Source organism: Fusarium odoratissimum (assembly GCF_000260195.1).
Source record: "Fusarium odoratissimum NRRL 54006 unplaced genomic scaffold supercont1.11, whole genome shotgun sequence".
In the NCBI taxonomy this organism is placed as follows: domain Eukaryota; kingdom Fungi; phylum Ascomycota; class Sordariomycetes; order Hypocreales; family Nectriaceae; genus Fusarium; species Fusarium odoratissimum.
Genome location: NW_022158697.1, coordinates 703,894 through 724,559, shown reverse-complemented (window position 1 = coordinate 724,559; position 20,666 = coordinate 703,894). Strand labels below are relative to the sequence as shown.

Genomic DNA, 20,666 nt, shown 5'->3' with positions numbered 1-20,666 from the left:
CCATCATGAGTGCTCTTGGTATATTGTATACATTATTTCTATGATGGGCAGTTTGAATTAGATTAAAGAGTATGAACGAAATCTTAGTAGATAATTAGTACAATATGAAGACATGCTGAGATTCAATGTCCTTTAAAGTTGTCAAATCTAATAAATATTGATAGATATGACTCAACTTCTATTGGCCCTTCTGTCCATAAATGGAATCGAAGCAAGATGTCCATACGATCCAAGTTTCTCATCCGATTGCCTAATAAGTTCCTATATAGAATATACCGTTATTTAAATAGATTATACTTATAGACACCCTGGGTCAAACTTAGGGAGCACTCCCTCCTGGCTATCGCTATCATGATAGGGATTGGTTACCCTATTTCCTAGACTGGCAGGTGATCGCCTCACGAGCCCGGGACCATGCATCTACCGGGGTGTTCCGACAATCGGCCTTCCCAAATTCTGGGGGTTCCTTATCACGTCAATACCGACTTCTATTATCTGCTTTAGAAATCAACTAACAACAGCAACTTGGAGGCGGTCGCTTCGTCTCTTACTTTATCACTTACTTTTTTGTATTAATACTTCCTATTCTTTTGCCCTCACGTGGAGTTTGGATACTTTTATCAAACTATCATTTCTTAGTCACGACTTACAGTGACAAAGTTGTTGAGACGACTAGTCATGAAGGGCGCGTACTGATTTCTAATACCAAAGAACACATCCTTACCACCAAGATGAAACTCCCATTCCTGTTACTGGCCTCCAGTATTCATTATATTTCGATATCAGCCAGTCCCATATTTGAGGAGTTCTTTTCTCCGAGCGTTGGTACCAGAGGAGCTGTTGCTTCAGAGGCTCAAGAATGTAGCTACATCGGGAGAGATTTATTAGCACGAGGTGTAAGACTTCTCACCTATTCTACACATCAACGTACTAACCAACTATCCAGGGCAATGCTGTCGATGCCATGATCGGAACGACATTCTGTGTTGGTGTTATCGGCATGTACCACTCCGGCATTGGAGGTGGTGGTTTCATGATTGTGCGTGACAAGAAGGGCAACTACGAAGCAATCGACTTCAGAGAATCAGCCCCTGCAGCAGCATTTGAGGACATGTACCAAGGAAATGTGAACGGCAGCATCTACGGAGGACTCTCTGTTGGTGTGCCAGGCGAAGTTCGTGGGTTTGAGTACGCACACAAGAAATACGGCGTATGAACCACAGACACACTGAAAGTTACCACAAGCTAACAATGTAAACAGAGTCTTCCATGGAAAACAGTTTTACAAGGGGCTATTAAGGTGGCTCAGGATGGATTCATAGGTAAGCCCAAGGAGAGTAGAGAGACAAAGAGTTACAAGCTTACAAATGTCAGTCAATGCCGACATGGCAAGGTTTATCGAAAAGACCATCAGAGACCATCACAACTTCTTTGTTGAGGATCCCTCATGGGCAGAAGATTTTACTCGAAATGGTATGTTTTTCCACAGCCAACGCTGGGACCAGGGCTCACAGGTAGCAGGACAGCTTATCCCTGAAGGAGAGAAGATGACAAGACGACGATACGCCCGGTAGGTTAAGGTTCGACGTGAAGTTTCAATCTAGCTAAGAAACCCAGTACACTTCAAGCTATCGCAGAGCATGGCGCTGATGCCTTCTATACCGGTGCTTTCGGTAAGACAAACCTGCATCTGAGAATTGAGTTGATGATAACACGGCACAGCTGAGAGCATGGTTAAGACCATCCAAGAAACAAACGGTACCATCACACTGGATGACTATAAGAACTACGATGTAATTTCTCGAGAGGTTCTTCACACTGAGTACAAAGGCTATGATGTCTACGGCATCAGCTCTCCAGCCGGTGGTGCCGTGTCACTCAATATCCTGAACACCATGAACGGCTACACGCACCAAGACGAGGATCGCAATACAACACTGCACATCTACATTGAAGCCATGAAATTCGCATACGGAGCTCGTCTGCATCTTGGCGATCCTGACTTTGTAGATGGCGTTCCTGAGCTTGAACACGAGATGCTCAATGCCACAACGGCGGAGAAGATCCGGCGCAAGATCGATCCTCGGAAGACCCAGAAGATTGAGAAGTATGATCCCGATGGAATCTACTCATCTGATGGGCATGGAACTTCACACGTCGTCACTGCAGATGGCGATGGTATGGCTGTGTCGCTGACAACCACCGTCAACCTCATCTTTGGATCTTTCCTCATGGATCCCCTCACTGGTGTGATTCTGTAAGTGTTTCTAATCTCTTGAGTCTCTACACCCATAGACTGACCATTACAGAAACAACGAAATGAATGACTTCTCTATTCCAGGAGTTCCTAACGAGTTTGGCTTCGCCCCAGCAGAAGCGAACTTCATTCGTCCAAACAAGCGCCCCCTGTCCTCATGCACACCTCTCATCGTATCCAACAAAGACGGTTCTCTCTTCGCCGTCATCGGAGCCGCAGGGGGCTCACGTATTATCTCCGCTACGACTCAAGTCGCTTGGCGTGTATTGACATCTCCATCACGGCCTATCAAGGATGCTGTTCGTGAGCCCCGTGTTCACAACCAGCTCATCCCGAATACACTACTCGTGGAGAAGAAGTTCAGTTCATACGATGTTCCATCGCTGGTAGAGCGAGGGCATAATATCACTTGGGTCGATGAGGGACTCAGTACAGTTCAAGCGTTGACGAGGGATTCGGCTGGTGTTTTTGAGGTTGCGCCTGAGCCTAGACAGAAGAACAGTGGCGGTGTGACATTGTAGACAGCACAGGAAGAGATGGAAGCATCCATGGTTATATTCCTGATTGAGCGATCAACACTTCTAGAGGGACACAACATACAATATAGAACATTGACTAGATCATGCCCAAGCCTTGTGCTTGCTATATTAATTTCTCTAAGCTGTCACTTCTCTCGCTAGAATCTTAGAAAAGGGGTATCCTTAGTCTATCTCCAAAAATTCTACGCTTTTTGTTTCGCAAGTGACACCAAACGTGCCATCTGAACCGTCCACTTCCTTGCAAACTCCTCCTCGGTGAATCTCTTTGCCGACTCTCGTGCACGCAGGCGAACTGCCAGAGGATCTGGTAGTGACAAAGCCTTCTCGTAGCCCTCTGCGAATTCTTCTTCTGTCGTTGCGTGAAAACCTATTCCATTGGTTAGCAAGATCTCAACATAGCATCTTCAGTCAGCGTACCAGTTGGCTGGCCATCGATTGGCACGACGATATCGAATTTGGGCCCAGCACTGTCGTGAACCACGGAAATGAGTCCAGCAGCTTGGTATTCAACGACACCAATTCCGAAGTGCTCATTCCACATGCCGTTGACACCCACAGATGCTCTTCTTAACCAGTCCAGAACATCTGACCATGGGGCATCGAGGTGGAACTTGACACTGTCTTTGATGCCAAGCTCATTGGCAAGAAGTCGCAGCTCGTAAACACGCTTTGAGTCTGAGTCGTCTCGCACGCTTCCGATGAGAATCAGCTGTGCTCCCTTGGATGCCTCGCTCTTGGTCTTAAGGAAGGTAGCGAATGACCGCATGATGAGCTGGTGGTTCTTTTCTGGTCGAAACTGGGCGAGGTAGACAATGGCTTTTTCTCGTCGCTTCTCACTTTCTTCGGAAACTTCGACCTCGCGCTCCATTTCTCGGACAGCGGTGGGAGGGTAGACAACTGCGATCGGATCTGTCTTGCTCTTCTGTTTGCGATAGGGGCCCCATAGGCTCTTGATGTGACCTTGAGTCCAGGTCGAGTTCGTCATGACAATATCAACCGTTGAGCCGACCCAGGAGTACAGAAGGGCAAAAAGTTTCCAGTAATTCTTCTTGGCGAAACCCTGAGCTCCAGCACCCTTACCAGCATGCGCGCCCTGAGTTCCCGAGGCAGCCGTTGAATCGAGCGAGTCGAGCATGTCGGTAGAAATCGTAGGATAGTGCACATATGCCCCTGTCGGAACCTTGGGGAAGAGAAACTTGCATAGACCGAGAGCGAAGGCGTAGCCCATCGTGTCGACAAAGACGTCCGGGACCAGTAGTGAGAATGCATCCCAAGCCAAAACGACCGAGCCGATTGATTGGCCCAGCAGCGTAAAGTGAGGCCATGTCGAGGGGAGTACCCAGTCCCGCTTGGAAAGGTAGAGGAACGTTATCGTAGGAGCATGAAGCTCAATATTGAATCTCGTCTTAACACAGTGTAAGCATGTCGTGGCCCCAGGGTCAAGTTTCCAGGCCGTATACCTTGACTCGATTCAGGATCGCATCTTTTGTCACATTGTGATCGCCTGTGTACACCACACATTTGGCTTTCGGCCAACGATCTTGTGTGGCCCGAATCGCGGCCCAGAGCACTCGCTCTCCGCCACCTCCATCATTGCTTCCTCATATTAGCTAGGTCCCACGGTAGCTTATATCATAACATACCAGAACGGATGGAAGAAACCAACGATCCCAGACCAATCCTTTTGCGAGCTCAGAGTGCTTTGAAGATTATCGTCGACGTCGAATACGAGTTTCGTCGCTGCGGTGCCTTGAGGGTCCTTGGCGCGGGCATCTTTATCCTCCTGTGTCATGAGGGCCAGAAGATGTGCGTGACGACCTTCTGTTCGTTTTCGAAGCGACCATCCTAGGACCCGTCGTAGAAGTCCGCCTATTAGAGGTAGAGCTATCAGAATGGCCAGAGGCACAAGCGTCGCTAGGGACGCCATCGTCGTGGTGGTATTTCGCGGTCAGGAGACGGTAGTGTCGGGAAGGCTGTTCGGGGGAGCCGCAGGGGAATCGAGAAGCTATGAAAGACACGTAAAGAAGATGCTTCGACCAGCGATATTTATATGGCCTAAGGGGCGTGAGGTTGTCAGCTTTTGGTAGCGAAAGGCTACCATGAACGAGAGTGTGTGGGATGATAGTGTGACGTCTCCAGCTGGCCAGACCAGGTCTCAAAAAGTTGAGGTTCCCTTGGTGGGGGATAGGCACCGACACCGCCAGAGGAACCGAAGCTAAGCTTTTGGATGCTGCTGTAAGCTCCAAAGCTCAGTATCTGACCCACCGTAGCTGCGCAAGCTACAGGGGGTTGAAGACTCCTGACCCTTGTCACTGGACCCCTTCTTTAGATTCGGTAGTCCGCGGAGAGAACTTATGATAGCTCTGCTCCCTTTGAGGGTATTTACAGGCTCCAGAAAGTTAGAAAGTACATAACTTTTTAAGAATACGAGATCAAGGATTGAACGGACCAACCAGGGCTCGTCCTGCGTTCAACGGAATAATTATGGTCAAGGGACTTCCTTATTCAATCATAAGGCCACGTCTTCTCACTCAAGGCAAATTTATTCTGGTTTGAAGAACTTTTCATATAAATCCACAAGTACTTATATATTTTGTCATCAATGATGAAGCCTGGCTATTCTATGGGCTCTTTTATTAACTTATAACGATATTTGCTATAACTATCCAAGCTGAGTAAGAGTGTAGTGTATAAGTGGATAAGCAAAGTTCATCCTCAAGACTTTCAAGAGTTATTGAATCATGCTACAGAAACGGACTCTGTAAGCTAAGACTAGTACTGATCATTTGATCATACTTGGAGAGATAGAGTACTAGTGAATATATTGCATCTGACTATTGTCCCGTACTGTGGTTATACGATGACTATCAAGATCTATTCAACGGGTGAAGCGTTAGCGCTGATTGGCTGGGAATACAGAAAAATAGCCCCGGTTCGACTTCATCTCATGGACTTTCAAGACTCGCTCATACCATCACCAAATCCTCAATTGCACCCACAACCACGGTACTATGGGCCAAAATGTCCCTTCTGAGACGAACTGCTCGTTCCATATCGCCTCATGCTAGGCCATCACTCTCAGCCATCAACACAACACGCCGCATCTCACATCCAGCCATTCTCAGCTCATTAACTTCATCGCCATACGCCAACCGCAGAAACTTCTCCGTCGCTTCTGCGCTCGGTGAAACAGTCACCGTCACAGCCGATGCCCTCAGCTGGGCTCATAGCGCTGGCGTGCCATGGTATGTGGCCATCCCACTACTTGCCGTGGGCGTCAACGCAACCATCCGATTCCCTCTTCAACTATACAGCGCTCGTTTGCGGGAGGCCAGAAAACCATTGGATCCTCTTATCACAGCTTGGACTCGTCGGCATATGATGGATAGGAGCTTAAACGACCCTGAGCTTCCAGAGCGTGTGAGATCGCTTCGCATTGCAGGTGCTGTTGAAAAGTCAAGACGGAGAATATTAAAGACCTGGGGTCTCCAGCGCTGGAAAAGTATGGCACCTTTACTTGGAATGGTTCCCTTTGTCACCATATCTGAGGCTCTACGAAGGAAATGTGGTGCACCCCTGGGTTGGATCAGTCACAAGATTGGCCTAGGCAATACTGGTCTAGGGCCTTCGAGCAGCATGTTTGACCAGTCCTTGGTGGACGGAGGCTTATTCTGGTTCACCGATCTAGCGTCTGCGGACCCTTATTACGGGCTGCCTATCATCTGTTCGTGTATTCTGGTATGGAGTATATGGGCGAGGATGCCCAAGGAACAACTCCAGGCACTGTTGCGAATCCAGCCTCCAGGCTCCAAGATGATGGTCACTTCCAGGCTACAACAACTTCTGGGCCGTGTCATGCTTATGATGCCCCTACTGCCACTCCTCTTTGCCGATTTGCCAAGCGCTATCTTCCTTTACTGGGGTACATCATTTGCGCTTACCCGCGTCAATGACTTCTTTATACAACGTCTTGTTCCACCAAAGATGCCAGACCTGAGGGCACCTAAGCCGTTGAAAGAATTTCCTTTCGTGCTGAAAGACCAATCACGGATTGCAAAGACATCAGGCAAAAAGAACAATTGATTAAGCGTTTATCTGTAACTACCAATGTAGACGCATGGGAAAAATTCGATGTATACCTAGGAAACTCCGATAGACGCCTCAAGAACAAGAACGGGCCACTCATAATCGTCAGACGCTGCGCTCTAATAATCTAGTCAAGGACAATAGCCAGAATAACAATGGTCAAAATGACGGCGAGGATCAGCAACAGGCAGCAGCTCTTGTTGCGGGCTGCCTTCTGATACCGCGCGGCCTGTCGGTTCTCAACATCAGCTTGCCGCGTGTCGTCGCGGACGTTCTCAACATTGTCTGCGATCGTTCCAAGCTGCTCTCCCTGCTCATTGACGATTTGCGCCACTTGTCGGAAGAGAACGTTCAAGTCGCCGACACCCTGCTCAATGTTGCGGATCTCCTCCTCGCGCTCAATGATCAGGGCTTCCTGGAAGTCGACCTCGTCTTGGGGTGCGAGCTGGGAGGCTTGTTCTTGTTGCTGTAGTTGCTCAAGCTGATTGCCAGACTGGGGACCTTCGGCGTGTTCGCCCTCCTGTGCCGCACGGGCGGCGGTAACGGATGCGCGCTCTTTTTCGAGGGCTTTTCGCTGAAGGCTTTGGAATTCTTGGAGCGCTGCTTGGAAGTCGCTCGAGACCTTTGTTTGCTCGTACTTTTGTTGTTTCTGGATAGGATTAGTATGCGACAATGAATTCGAGACGTATTCATACTGTCAATTCTTCCCAAGTTTGAAGACGCTTGACGCCCTCGCCGATCTCTCTGCACATATCTCTCGTCTTATCCATGCTGTTGTGGACTCGTTCCCGCAGGCGCGGGGTATCCTTTCGTGTTCCCAAGACATTAACATCGTTGGCGAGCTTTCGATTGCTGCTGAGGAGGGTTTGAAGCTTGCTCTTGAGATCGTATTGAAGTTCTTGGAAAGCAGGGTCGTCACTGTAGCCGCCGCCGCGGCGCCCGGATTCGAGATCGTACGACATGATTGTGGTTGATGATGTAAGGTCGAAAGGAAGAGTCGCGTGGATGTAGGTCGGGCCTTGACCATGGACTTCAGCCGGACCTTCCTCCTACTAGCGCCGGAAAAGTGGACAGACAGAAAGTCTGGTCTAAGGTAAGTAAGTACCTTAGAGGAGGTAACAAAAGATCTTAGGACTTTGACCCCAAGCGATAAAAATATTTAGGTAACTCAGCCTAAGCTCAGGGGACTCTTTACTGAGTTTATTTTGGCATCCTCTTCTATAGTCTAAAGTTTTCTTGCTCCTCAAGGTCGCCCAGTCTACAACCACAGAGTCGCTAACTAAAGAAGATGGCTAGTTTTTGTTGATGCAAGACAAGAAAATGAATGCGCACGCAAGCGTCAAATTCGCTATTTTGACCACCAACTTATTCCCTCAATATGACGTTGAGGAACAAGAGGGAACAAGACACCAGACCTGCTGCCTTGTTCCAGTAGAAGGTGGCTGAGGTTTCATTAGTAGTTACAGTGCCCTGCAAACATACGTAATTCGATATGCGTCTCAGTCTAAGGTAGATAGCCAACCAGACCGGGGCCGGACCTGGTGCTATCAGCACGTGACAGATAATGACGGAGCTTGGACCTTAGCGTTTCTGCGGGCGAGTCGTTGCTTCTTGGAGATTTTTGTTATTTACTTGGGGTGCTTGAGCTTAGAGCTTCCATTGTTAGTCTCTCTTTGAATCAACCCACGACATCATCGCCCAACAACGTCTCGAGCTCTTCTTTATCCCGGGGATGCGCTGTCAAGATGGCGCCTACCACGGTTAGAAAAGCGCCTTACAAGGACTTTCTGCAGCCTGCTCTTCACAGACGATTCACTTCTACGGCGACTGTTTTGCTGCTTGTGTCCTATTTGCTAGCGGTCGTCCTGGACGGCTGGAAATCTTGTAAGTCGAATTCATTTGAGTTTTCATTTGCGCCAACACTAAATCTCATTGTTTAGACTTTTGGTCTTGGTTTCCCATTGGCCCTGTTGGCGTACGAACCGCCTTCATCTTCACATGTGGCCTTGCGATCGTCGTTCTCCGAATAGCAAACTACCACGTTGGCCTACGAACCACTGGCCCCGGCTTCCAGACCCTCCGCAACACCATTACCCAGCTTCAGACATACGAGACCTTGTTTTGGTATGGCTTCTCCAGCCTGTTGTTCAGCCATGTGTTCCTATGGGCAATGCCCAAGCCGGCAAACCTCTCTTGGATCACTTACTTCAGTGGTGACCGTGCGAGACTGAACGAGAGGCCGCTCTTCTTGCTTGCGTATATGGTCTCGTGTGCCATTACGCAAACCTTCAACCATTACCGAAAGGACACCGATCGTCTGGTCCTCGCATCGTCAAAGGGCAAGAACGAGAAGCAGCCTGACGCGTTGAAGCTGCTGATTACTGCAGTCCCAGCAACATTTGGCGCTTCTCTTTCCGGCGCTGCAAGTGCACTGCCTGTCGCCTTGATTCTATACTACGCTATACTGCGATCTTTCATCTGGGGATGGGCGCTTATGTTCTTGCGCATCTTCTATAACCTGCCAAAGACCAACATGCTACCGCCTAGTTGGCCGAGCGATCTTTGGCTTCTGTTCAGATGTATTGAGGCTGGAACTTTCGTGCATCTGATCTGGAATATTGGTAACTTTGCTTTCTCGAAATTCATGGTCAAGGAGCCCCTGAAGAACGGCAAGCCTCTTACCTCTGAGTCCAAGGACCCCAATGGCAGTCTTTTGAACGGTCTCAAGAGCAAGAAACTCTCTATTAAGGTGAGATTTGTCACATACGCGCTTTTAGCGGTCATTCCTAATCGTATCTAGGCATTCGCGATGTGGGAGCTTGCAATCATTGCGCAAGGTTTTGAGACCCGTCGACAGGCTATCTACGAAGACATCGATCGTAAGGATGGACCTATGTGGTCCCAGGTTTACGCCATCTGTATGGAAGTGGTTAAGTCCATCGAGACGCGAATTGATACCTACGGCAAAGTTCCCGATGCATCACCCGCTGCGCCTGCCCCGGAACCCAAGCAGCGAGTATCTGCTCCTCTTCGCGACGATCCCATCTTTAACAGCCGAGGGGCTTCCAAGACGATGCTAAATGAGGTTGAGAAGCGATTAGGACAGGTCGCACGATCCCCTGGCGAGTCTCCTGTGTCCAAGTTGAGCCCCATCGCGAAGAAGACATGGAAAGAGGCCAAGGACCGGGTCTTGACGAAGGAGCAGCAGGAACTTGTTGCTCCCGATCACATAAAGAGCCAGTTTGAAAACTGGACTCTCCAAATGATGGAGGTAGACGCTGTGGCTGCCCTTTTCCAGCAAGATTTCCGAACCCAATTTGCTGCTGCGGTGCTGGGCACCCCATACGCTGAGCCTACGCTTTGCATCAACGCGATCAACGTGCTTCACCATCTCTCGGTGCACAGCTTGGCAGAAGACCAGTTTGGCAACGTGCATAGAGATGTGCCAAGCATTATCCGAACTTTCACATCTGTTATCAAGAAACTGGAGGCCTTCCGCCTGCAGTTCCCATTGCACTGGACTGATGTATCGGGCAAGAGGATCAGCCCCGAGGTGGAAGAAGTTGTGGACGCTTTGAAGACTGCTCTGCAACAAGTGCTGGCCAAGTTCGAGCCTTATAGCAGCGACCTTAGACTGACGCTGACTGATATTCGCTTGGCAAAGGAGGCTTCTGCGACTGCAAAGAAGTCTGAGATGGCAGAAGTGGCGCGATAGGTTAAAGGATGTAAAACACAGGCATATCGGATAGGATATTAATGTATTATGATACCATTGTAACAATTTGGAACACGAGAAAAGTAATTGAGCAACTATTCATAGTATGTATTACAGGAGCTTCACATGTTGAAGGAAGCTAATGCAGTGCAATTAAAGATAGTGGGGCCGCAGTGGTACCGTATCAAAACACAGTACCCGTTCTCAGAACGTACTGTAGCCTCAAGGGTCCTCACCAACAGCCAACCTCTTTCTGTCCAACTCTGGTTACATCAATCGCATCATCACCAAATAGGTCCACCTTTTGGACATGCCATTCTCAGCCCAACCCCCTCAACAACTACAGTGACACCATTTACTCACTGTAGTATCTTCATTCACTCGTTCAACTTCTTCTTTAACCTAGTCATGTCCCACTCTGCATCCCTTTTCTTATTATACTCACGATCCCGGTCATAACGGCCTTTGATTGCATCGCAGCGCATTCGCAACTGCGGCTTTCTTGTGCCCATGGACTAGGAATATGGCGCCTCCCGTTTCTCATCGACGGCTTGTCGCCGCTATCGTGTATCGAACTCTCTACCTTCTTCTCTACGTCTGTCTTCTAGGGCTGCTAATAGCTACCCCTGCCGACGCCATTCATCGCTCGTTCCAAAATCGACAGCTCTACAACATCTGGATCGTGATCGCCGCCTACGTTCTCGCCATTGTCATCATTTCCTTCGTCTTTATCACCCGTCTATATATCAACAAGACCGATCTTGGGTCGATACCGAAAGGATGGGTACCAATCGAGAAGGGGGACCTTCGCTCGACTGTCTATAAAGTAATTGCACTGGGCCTTGGGCGAAGTGCATCGATCGCATACGAATCGCGCCCCAGGCTTCAAACAGACAACACGGCACCGGATGATGAAACTGTCGAAACAAGGGTTAAGCTGGGTTTTGATGGTCCTAGTGGTCCAGCGGAGGAATTGGTGGTGGTGATCCCGCGTAAACAGCCTGTTTGGGGAGATATTGAACATTATGGATGGTCCTCACCCAACGCTCCGGATTTACCGAACCTCGAGTACACCACTGTCTTCTCTGAATTACCAAATTTGATCGAGGGCAAAGCTTTGACTCTTGCGCCTCCTGACCCGACCTCCGATACGAACCCGCCTTTGCTAGATCCAGACGCAGTAGCTCTTCTGCAGCGAACCGCCAACATGAGCCTGCGCGATTACATAGTTCACCTGGCTGATTTGGGGGTGATCGAGATGGATTCAACCACTGTCGAATTTCTCTCACACTACGAATACGCACGCTTCTCGAATCGACCAATTTCCAATGCTCAGTTTAAGGAGCTTATGCATCTTTTTGCCGAGATTCTTCGCGCCATGGAACCCCTGGATCCAGATATTCTGGACGAGCAAGATAATACATCTTCACCCTCTACCGATGACGATGACGATGCTAGATCAAGGCTGGGCACGTCTCGCAGTAATTTGGCTCCCTCAGACGCTAGCATCAGTAGCTCTACTCGGATACGGCGCCAGCCATCCACGAATACCTGGAACGTTTATGAGACTGCTCCTAACAGCGTGAGGAGCGGATTTACAGGGCCAGGGTCCATATCAAGAAGACTTAGCAATAATAGTCTTGCGAGAAGTCGGCGTCATTACCCCATGAGCCAACCATCAACCTCCAGCCTTCGATCCAAGTCATCAGCTAGCTCAGGGTCTGTTATTCGACTTGCGACACGGCACGACTCAACAGACCTACCTTACGTTCTCAGCTTGAGAGATACGACGGCTAGCTACTAATGACTTGTTTTTGGGGGCGCGGCGATTGGTATGGCTCTTAATGTTAACGAATTTATGACCAAAAGCATTATAACAGATTATAGGATAGAGATTGTGTAATTTCCTAATTTTAGTCAATTCTAGTATATATCTTCTAAACTCATCATATAAGATAGTAAAATTTTCAAATATTTGTTCTTCAATTCATGTATGTTACTATATGAACTCTCATGTCACTGTTCATGTCATCGTTGCAGAAGTCGAAGTTCTGATCGGGGACAGCAGTGATAAGATAAGCATGCGCATTTTTGTCGCATGTGAAATTATCCTGCCAGATACTCTCCACCAAACCCAAACACCACCGATCCTGGTCAACTGAAGCAACAATAAATAACCTCTCGCGACGTCCCTAATTACTTCGAGGGATTTGTCTACGCGGCCTTCTTCAGATTGCGCACATCAGCATTACCACAACTCATCGCGACAAAACACACAATGGCACCCGAACCTCCTCCACCTTTCCCAGTCGCAACAAACCGCGATGCAATCGCAAACACTCTTTCACTCCTCCTCGCCTCCAGGACATCCATCGGGAAATCTATGCCCCTTACACGTGATTTACCGCGCAAGCGACGCACTCTACCAGACGACAACGATGACGATCTTACCCGTGGCGCACGACCAAACGAAGGATTAGGCTATGTTCCTGAGAAGAAAGACGTTCAGAAGTTTGCAAACTCAAAAGAGGAGAGGATGTTAAGGGGCAGACTGAACAAAGATGCCAAGGGCAATCTCAAGAAGAAGATTGAGGAGAGTGAGAGTGAGGATGAAGCTGGACGAAGTGCGCTAGGGAAAAGAAAGAGGCCTCGGAAGGAGAAGGAGGATGAACCGGAGCCGGAGTCTGAGAATCAGACTGCTCCTGTTACACCTGAGGATAAGGAGAAGAACGAAAACGGGGAAGAGGCCGAGGTGGGTGTGAATATGAAAGACGCTGCAACACAGGATGAACCTAGTTTGGGCGATGGGCAGACAGAAAAGAAGCGGAAGAAGAAGAACAAGAAAAAGAAGAAGCAAAAGACAGCAAATGCGGTGGCAGAGGTGGAGGCAGAGGCATAAGAACATTTATATCAGTTTTACATCAAGATACCCACCCAATAGACATAAACTTGACAACATCATATCGCAGAAAAGGAAGACCACAAGATCAAATTTAACTTGCTTAGAATAGTATTGTCTTCTGATGGTATATACATGCACCAACCATGCAACTCCTCCCAAGAATACAACTTCCATCTCTTAGGTGTGCCGAAATCTGCCCCCTTCCTTTTGGCGAGGACTAATGATTTCCATGGGATTAAACAAAATGCCCGCCATGGTATCCTGCTATGCTTTGCGCTCGTAATGAAGAAAGCCTCCGTGACCGTATTCTAGCCAGCTATCCGATGTCCTATACTCCAAATAGGCGTCTCTTCGCCATCAAAATCCAAGTATGTTTATGGCCTAATGTAATGCCGATGAAGGGAAAGTAAGTATCCATGTACAGAGCCCGTGTATGCGTATGTACATATATATGATGTGTTGAAAGTTGGTCATCCATAGTTTGGGTTTCAATGTTCCACAGTAAAATCAGGGTTAAACGTGTGATTTACTGCATTCGCTTTCGCTTCCTGTCGTCGTCACCTCGGGGGTCCTCATCCTCGTCTGACCGCTCGGCAGTGTCACTGGGGTTGAGAATATGAGCCATGCTCCCCCTGCGAGTAGGGGGACCTGAGTGATCTTTCACGGCAAGGTTCTTGTTCTCACGGCCAGCAGATCCCCATGACCAACCACCAAAAGTGTCAGAGCCACCGCCAGCGCCATTTGCAAATGGAGGTGGAGGCGTTGTTGGGCGCGAGTGAGGGTGTGTTTGGGACGCAGCTTGCAACGAGTATGTTGAGAATGAGTCTCTGATCCGTTGGTCTTCTGGGGCTACACGGCTAGGCGAGGGGGGCCATGCTCCAGAGGGTGCGCCAGTGCTGAAGGGAGAGGGGGCTGGTTGCCAGCCATGGGCTCGAATGTCGGCTGCAGTGTGACGACGGGCCAGACTGCCGGGGCCAGGAACAGTCTCAACATTGGATAGAGGATGAGGAGCAGGAGGAGGCGGAGGCGGTCCTGTACGCAACGGGGACGACTGCGTAGTACTGCTTCCGCTGATGGATCCATATGGCCTGCGAGTGCTGCTAGATAGGTTGGAAGGAACTGGTGGTTTATAAAAGTTCTGGCCGCGTGCGGGGGGTACGCCTAGAGCAGGGCCTCGTCTCTGGTCGTCCTGGGCAAGCTGTCTGGGTGATACTGGGGCGTTCTCGACATTCGCAAAATACTGTTGTCGGCCAGTATAAGGTGCCTCCTGCGGTGGTTCGTCGAGTGTCCGAAGTACTTCAGCCTGCCTTTGCATTTCGCCTTGTAGAGTAATGACTAAAGTCAACGTTAGCTATCGTTCGCGCTTTCGTATAGTAATACACACCTTCACGAGAGAGGGGACTCTCAGCCGGAACAAGAGACAGCATAGTTCTTGAAAGCTCCTGATTGAAGTGAAGAAGTCGATTCACAGTGTCCATTGCGGCTTGGCTCTTGACATGCATATAATGAGCTGCCTCTTCGCTCCTCTGCAGGCGATTGCTCAAGTCGAAGAGCGTATGCTCAATATTGAGTAGTCGAGCATCAGCACTGTCTGGCGGGATAGGTACGGGCTCGGCTGGAGTGCCTGGCTGGGATGCTGCAGGTTTGGTATAGTTGCTCTCGCGGTGCACCAAAGCATGTCGACTGGCTCGGCGCTTGATCTCACGTAGACCTACTAGGTCGCCACGCTTGAAGTTGCCGTTGCCATGCTTGAATTCCCAGAGCGTTGTATCAGGGTTTCCAGTGTGAAAAACATCGCGTTCTTTGCGCAAGTTAGCCAATGCGATTACTCGCAAGTCGTGTATGCTCTAGTACTCACCCTTGTGAAAACCGTACATGTTCAGCTGTCTCACGAATGATGAGATATTGGTATGTTTGAAATATTGGCTAGAAGGCATTAGTCGAGTGCAAAGTAGCCGGCTTAGGGATGTGTTAGACGCACGAGAGAACTTTTGAAAAGTCGGCCGAGGGCGACATGACGAAGCTTTCAGCGCTCGCAGACCATGAAATCAAGTGTTGGATGTTGGGATCTTCCAGCATGCTGTCGCTATGTTAGCAAGCTATCGTGAAAAGCTTGGCGGCGCGGTCTCACTTGTAGAGCTTATGAATGAAGGCCGTCTGTACGATTTTAGGCTGGTGTACAGCAGCAGCAGCCGGCGGGGGGGCAGGCATGCTATTGGAATTGTTGGCATTATTGTTTGCGACATTGTTGGAATCGGGAGCGGGAGAGTTCTTGGGTCGATCGTTGGATTTGCCGTTGGCATCGGAATCGGAGTTGTTGTTGCCAGTAGAAGATGGCGCAGGTGATGTGATCTCCATGGGATCGCCGTTGCTTGGAGGAGACATCTTGATCGTGGGAGTTGGTATAGGAATAATGCGAGCACCCATTGACTCGCTATGGGGAATTGGATTCGAATGTGGGAAGGTCTCAGTCCTGACGGCCATGTGCGCTGTAGCCATGATGATTAGTCGACAAGAAGGGTCATGTATGTACAGACGAGCCGGGATCAGGGTCGACAGTGCTTGCTATCTCTTGAAGAAACAGAAGATGCAAGGAGAAGCGAACGACAAGCGAGGACGGAAGGAAACGGGGTGGTTAAAGGATGGAGTACATAAGGTAGATGTAGGCAAGGAAAGTGAAGTAGGTAGGAGGGTGAACACAAGGCCGGCCGATGGGGGTGTGAGGAAATGAGGGTGTGTAGCGGCTGAACTTTGAGACGACAACGCAGGAAAGGAAAAGAGTAAGGTGAGGTGAGGTAAGGTAAAGCTTTGTAAAGGGAAGACAGAGACGGTATCGCGGATGCGAGACTGTGGATCACAAGCCGAGAGACAACGGGGGAGGAGGCGATGGAGAGTGGTAGCGGAGTCGGGATCGAAGCCGGTCTTTAAAGAGATATGTATGTACCATACTGTGCATGAGACAGGCACTTGCGACGTGATGCGATACAATGCGATCAATGGGCGCGGAATGGACTGTGCAGAGTGAAGTCTTTAAAAAGCTTACCTCATTCTCAGGGCGCAGAAACGAGTCAGTGGGTTGATGTCGCGCAGCGCAGCTCAACTCAGCTCAAGTCTGTTCAAGCGCTTCCCGGCGTTGGTAGGCGAAATGCGCAGTGTCGCCTCGCTTGGAAAAGAGAAAGGTGACAGGAGAAGACTGGCTGGCGAACGAACGACAGAATGGGATGTGGTAATAGCCCAGACAAGAACGGCGATTTGCAGCTGGGCCCGCCAGGTTCTTCTTGGTCGTTGGTTGAATTAGACTGGCCAAGACCACAAGCTTCTCAAACCCCAAGCCAAGTGCTTTAGGGAGGTCGGTCACTAAGGTTAGTGTTGGTTTTAGGTGACACCCTGGTTAGGATAGTTGCTGCTGATCAGCCTCGCATAGGGGCCTTTTCAGGGCTCACGTCCACCTTCTAGAAGGCGGGGGGGGGGGGGGGGAAGGCGAGATTTGTCGCTGAGTCTATCTTGGCACCTCGGCCAGATGATAGGTTGCTCGGACAAAGGGCAAAACCACCGCAGAGACGTCAAGATAGACGAAACACTGGACAGATTCTTGATAGCGTTCGATACAGCTCGGCGATGCCGCGATGATCAAACGATTTGGCTGTCTTAATGAACAAGTCTTAGTTAGGTTTGGTTCAACCCTGGAGTCGAAGCTGTCCCGTCCAGTAATGCGCAACCGACGAATCGTCAGGGTTGCTGCTAGCAATGACACCTACGTGGGAACGAGCGGGGAGAGCTTTCAGTTCAGGACAGGGCCGAAAAAAAAGATTGGCGAGTGGCGGTCGAAGTAGGTAAAGTGCTGAGCGCCAGAAAACAGCTTCTATGCACTGTGAAAGAACAGACGGGAATGTACCTGCTGATCGGTAGTGACAGTGGTTGCACGAAAGGTAGGGAGCAAAGACGCTCTAGCTAAACCCGAGTCAATGGTTATGTGTAAGGATAGGAAAGTTGCAAGGTACTGTTGATAGAAGGTCTCGAAAAAGACAGAGAGAAAGACAGGAGGAGAGGAGAGAAAGAAGCCCGGCAAGCTGCTGGCAGGACTGATTTCTTTTTCTGGAACTGCAAGGAATCCGATACGATCAATATCAACTGGATCCATGCGCCGGGGTTGGAAATTTGGGGGCATAGCTAGCAAGGAGTCCATGGAGATAGAATGGGGATGGGGATGACACTCATGGCTACCTACGGAGGAGAGCAGGCTAGCCCAGCTGATATCCAATCGAAAGCAATGAGCTGAGTCTCCAAGAGAAGCCCACCCACACCAACTCCAGCCTCTGGCCTTCTGGGCACACCCGCATGAGCGTGCATCGATTGTTGCACCCTTTCCTTCAGACCCTTATACTCACTCCAGATGTCCCACGCCCAGGAACGGACTTTGCAAAGTTCGGCAGCTTGTTTTCTAATGCTATCACCGTTTGGAACAAATTTTAACTGCAGTGACAAGCTGAAAGACAGACGTCTCACTTCTGCCAAATGCAGTCATCCGTGGTTCTGGATCACTGCCCAAAGTAATGGCATAATTCATCATGGCCCCATCATTGGAATGAAGTTCCAGCGCCCAGGCTGAGGGAACTCATCAATCGTCTCGGTGCAACAACCAAGACTTTGACATGTCTAGTAGATGGAACAATGGTAGAAGCCGGTATAGCGCCGCCAAGATCAGCACCCGCTTGCACAGTCCCCGAAATCTAGTGGCGGCTTCAGCGACAGATCTGGGATAAAGAACCCGTCAGAGAAAGTTGCTCCAAACGGTACCGGAAATGGTAAGGAAAAGCTTACATGAAGAAGGACCCGGAACATTCAACATCCTTTCCACGACGCCATGCCGCTTCTCTCATACAGGGTGTGGCAGCCTGGCGTCTGGAAACGCCGGGAGGCAAAGTGCGATGTGTGGCGCCCAGCCTCGATGACCCGAAGAGGGTGTCTCAAGGGGCATCGACAATACCAGAAAAGAAAGAAGAGGAAATTCAGGTATGTTGCAGCAGTCAATAATGGCCTAGACCATTTTTTCTGTATCGGTAGATGCACCAGTGGATGCAGTGAGTGTGCGTGTGGAAATGTTGAAGACGATTATAAGGCGTGGCTCGTGACTGGGTACTATATTGATCGTCCCCATCAAAAGCTCAAAAGGTTTTCCTTTGTCTGTGCCTGAATCCGAGAGCCTCGTGGTCAAAAACCATAGAAAAAGCCTCAACGTTGCTGCATATGATGGGTCTCTGAGGGTCGATCATTTAGTCGGAAGCAAAGCCGCGTTGCGAAATCGGAAAGGTGGTGCATGATCGTTGCCCATGTCATAAGAAGCAATAGCTCTGATGGTTTCTGACAATGAACCAATACCAACATGTGGAAGACATCAATCGTCATTGGACATACAGAATACTCTTCTCTGGGTGTAATGAACCGCTAGTCTTCATCATAATCCGTAATTACGGGATACAAGAAGCAGTAAGGAGTATCATCATCTCAGGTCAATCTTTGCTCGGACCCTCTGCTAGTTCTTAAGCATGACAGGGTTCCGCATGTGGTACCACGGTGAGGGTGATGTTGCAGCCCTTGATAGAAGCCCTCTCCAGGATCGTGAGATAGTGCATCGAAGAGACGAGATGGCGGGCGGGTTCTAGCAGTGAACCGGTTGGGTAAATGGGGAATGGATCTGAATCAACATGGACGGCCCGGATGACCCTGGCTCAACAAGTCTCCCTGGTGGTCGACCCTTGTCCAGCTGGGTACAGTTTCCGCAAATGGTAACCGAAGAGTTTGTGTTGGTGAATGAACGAATGAAAGGGGTTCTAATAATTGTGCATGCTGTATTAGAGCCTCTCTGATGAATAGCCTCTACGAATGAATATCTTGGTGGTGTGCTTTGATTCGACTTTGACTTTGACCTTAATGCAGGCACAGACAGATGCTGTTAGATGTGGTCACATGATTCTCGTCCTTCATTCGACATTACCATTATCCTCCTTCCCTTTCGTCGGGCTATGTGAGGTTCTTTTGTTCCTCTTGGCTTTATCATTGGAAGGTGCTAAACACTGGCTTCACTGAAAGTCCTTAAAGCAATCTCTGATTTCCTAGCTGGGCAGGAGACAGGTGCACTTTCTCTCCCAAAGTTCCCCAACCTATCAGATGCAAGACCTCTGTGTGCTCCGTGCTTTCCTGCCCGTGGTCCGGCTTCTCCTCCGTGGCCCGTCGCCCGTGCGGCCGTGCGGCCGTGCCCCGTGCTTCCTTCCCGTTGTAAGGTACTTGGTTGCTTCTTAACGCTAATGTCAACTCAACCTTCATGTCCATTCAAAGACGAGAGCGTGAGCTTACATCTCCACTTCCACTCCTCATCCGCAATGAAACATGCAAAGTTTACGAAGATACCAGTTCAGCATCCAATCTCCTATATTCGACCCGACTCTTTAAGGTGAGGCGTTCAGGACTGATTCAAGCCCACAGAGTCAGAAACTACCTAGAGAATCTAACACTGCAGACAGCTTGTCGAAGTTATGACGATCCGCGAGCCACTTCCACTGTGATCAAGGGCCTTAGCTCTTTCCGCTAGTCGAACCTTGGCGATGGCGTCTGTTGGTCTCAACAACCAAATCTATGGCTGCATCTCGGACAACTTCCCCTAGCTAATATCCAGGCCAGGACCAGACGAAAAAAACACAAGCCAGGGGATCAAAGCGGGATCCAAAAAGCAAACTACCACGTTCTCTGTCAACGGCCAACAGAGACCGACCGTTGCCCACAGCGTCAGGAACCTGGAACCTTGTCGTTTGACGGGTTCTAAGCTTGATTCTAAAACGGGCATTCAAAATTTCTTCGCATGTTCTCTCGAGGTTCCTTGAGTGTTCTCAGAATGACGCCTGAGAAGTGGATTTTAATCCTCTCTTCTTGGAATAGACTCACCAACGTTCCACGACTTGCTAAGCATGGGCAAACACCAGCAACACTCTAAGCACATCGCAATCGTTTATACCGTGTTCTAGATCATCCCGATTCAATAAGTTTCTCGTGTAACAGCTCCACAGATCCAACAGGTTGGCATTTAAGTTTGTTGTCTGATGGGGCACATGGGTCTTTGCGAATATCATCGACCGGCTTTTGAACAAATGCCGTCAATGCATCAGCTTTCCC

General features: G+C 49.4%; 8 protein-coding genes across 12 annotated transcripts; 5 read left to right on the top strand and 3 right to left on the bottom strand.

Moving 5' to 3' along the window:
* Window positions 1–466: 466 nt before the first annotated feature.
* Window positions 467–3,004, top strand: FOIG_07706 (gamma-glutamyltransferase; the record flags this gene model as incomplete). Of its 2 annotated transcripts, XM_031207350.1 has the most annotated exons (8): window positions 467–896; window positions 947–1,210; window positions 1,262–1,322; window positions 1,375–1,473; window positions 1,522–1,570; window positions 1,618–1,673; window positions 1,723–2,257; window positions 2,310–3,004. In XM_031207350.1, the coding sequence occupies 8 exons, from the start codon at window positions 732–734 to the stop codon at window positions 2,776–2,778; spliced, it is 1,698 nt and encodes a 565-aa protein (XP_031062883.1). In that variant the 3' UTR covers window positions 2,779–3,004. The 2 variants fall into 2 exon arrangements, with proteins under 2 accessions (XP_031062883.1, XP_031062882.1); XM_031207349.1 differs by having other exon boundaries at window positions 732–896; window positions 1,375–1,570; window positions 2,310–2,984.
* FOIG_07705 (alpha-1,2-mannosyltransferase alg-11) lies at window positions 2,526–5,002 on the bottom strand. Its single transcript, XM_031207348.1, has 4 exons — window positions 4,440–5,002; window positions 4,257–4,392; window positions 3,214–4,201; window positions 2,526–3,163 (listed from the first exon to the last, which is right to left on the bottom strand). Exons 1-4 carry the CDS (start codon window positions 4,721–4,723, stop codon window positions 2,979–2,981), a joined length of 1,593 nt encoding a protein of 530 aa, XP_031062881.1. The 5' UTR covers window positions 4,724–5,002; the 3' UTR covers window positions 2,526–2,978.
* Window positions 5,003–5,755: 753 nt separating this feature from the next.
* Window positions 5,756–7,565, top strand: FOIG_07704 (uncharacterized protein). Its single transcript, XM_031207347.1, has one exon. It carries the CDS (start codon window positions 5,818–5,820, stop codon window positions 6,877–6,879), a length of 1,062 nt encoding a protein of 353 aa, XP_031062880.1. The 5' UTR covers window positions 5,756–5,817; the 3' UTR covers window positions 6,880–7,565.
* FOIG_07703 (syntaxin 7) lies at window positions 7,010–7,844 on the bottom strand (the record flags this gene model as incomplete). Its single annotated transcript, XM_031207346.1, has 2 exons — window positions 7,010–7,531; window positions 7,578–7,844. The coding sequence occupies 2 exons, from the start codon at window positions 7,842–7,844 to the stop codon at window positions 7,010–7,012; spliced, it is 789 nt and encodes a 262-aa protein (XP_031062879.1).
* A 664-nt stretch (window positions 7,845–8,508) lies between these two features.
* On the top strand, window positions 8,509–10,749 carry FOIG_07702 (uncharacterized protein). The gene is made up of 3 exons (XM_031207345.1): window positions 8,509–8,766; window positions 8,823–9,631; window positions 9,683–10,749. Exons 1-3 carry the CDS (start codon window positions 8,628–8,630, stop codon window positions 10,595–10,597), a joined length of 1,863 nt encoding a protein of 620 aa, XP_031062878.1. The 5' UTR covers window positions 8,509–8,627; the 3' UTR covers window positions 10,598–10,749.
* A 133-nt stretch (window positions 10,750–10,882) lies between these two features.
* FOIG_07701 (uncharacterized protein) lies at window positions 10,883–12,535 on the top strand. The gene has a single exon (XM_031207344.1). It carries the CDS (start codon window positions 11,121–11,123, stop codon window positions 12,399–12,401), a length of 1,281 nt encoding a protein of 426 aa, XP_031062877.1. The 5' UTR covers window positions 10,883–11,120; the 3' UTR covers window positions 12,402–12,535.
* A 177-nt stretch (window positions 12,536–12,712) lies between these two features.
* Window positions 12,713–13,551, top strand: FOIG_07700 (uncharacterized protein). Its single transcript, XM_031207343.1, has one exon. It carries the CDS (start codon window positions 12,876–12,878, stop codon window positions 13,494–13,496), a length of 621 nt encoding a protein of 206 aa, XP_031062876.1. The 5' UTR covers window positions 12,713–12,875; the 3' UTR covers window positions 13,497–13,551.
* Window positions 13,552–13,558: 7 nt separating this feature from the next.
* Window positions 13,559–19,121, bottom strand: FOIG_07699 (uncharacterized protein). Of its 4 annotated transcripts, none has more exons than XM_031207342.1 (7): window positions 18,321–19,121; window positions 16,543–18,253; window positions 15,631–15,988; window positions 15,481–15,579; window positions 15,358–15,425; window positions 14,884–15,300; window positions 13,559–14,834 (listed from the first exon to the last, which is right to left on the bottom strand). In XM_031207342.1, the coding sequence occupies exons 3-7, from the start codon at window positions 15,981–15,983 to the stop codon at window positions 14,026–14,028; spliced, it is 1,746 nt and encodes a 581-aa protein (XP_031062875.1). In that variant the 5' UTR covers window positions 15,984–15,988; window positions 16,543–18,253; window positions 18,321–19,121; the 3' UTR covers window positions 13,559–14,025. The 4 variants fall into 4 exon arrangements, with proteins under 4 accessions (XP_031062875.1, XP_031062872.1, XP_031062873.1 ...); XM_031207341.1 differs by having other exon boundaries at window positions 13,585–14,834; window positions 16,444–18,253; XM_031207339.1 differs by having other exon boundaries at window positions 15,631–18,253.
* Between the last annotated feature and the right edge of the window lie 1,545 nt (window positions 19,122–20,666).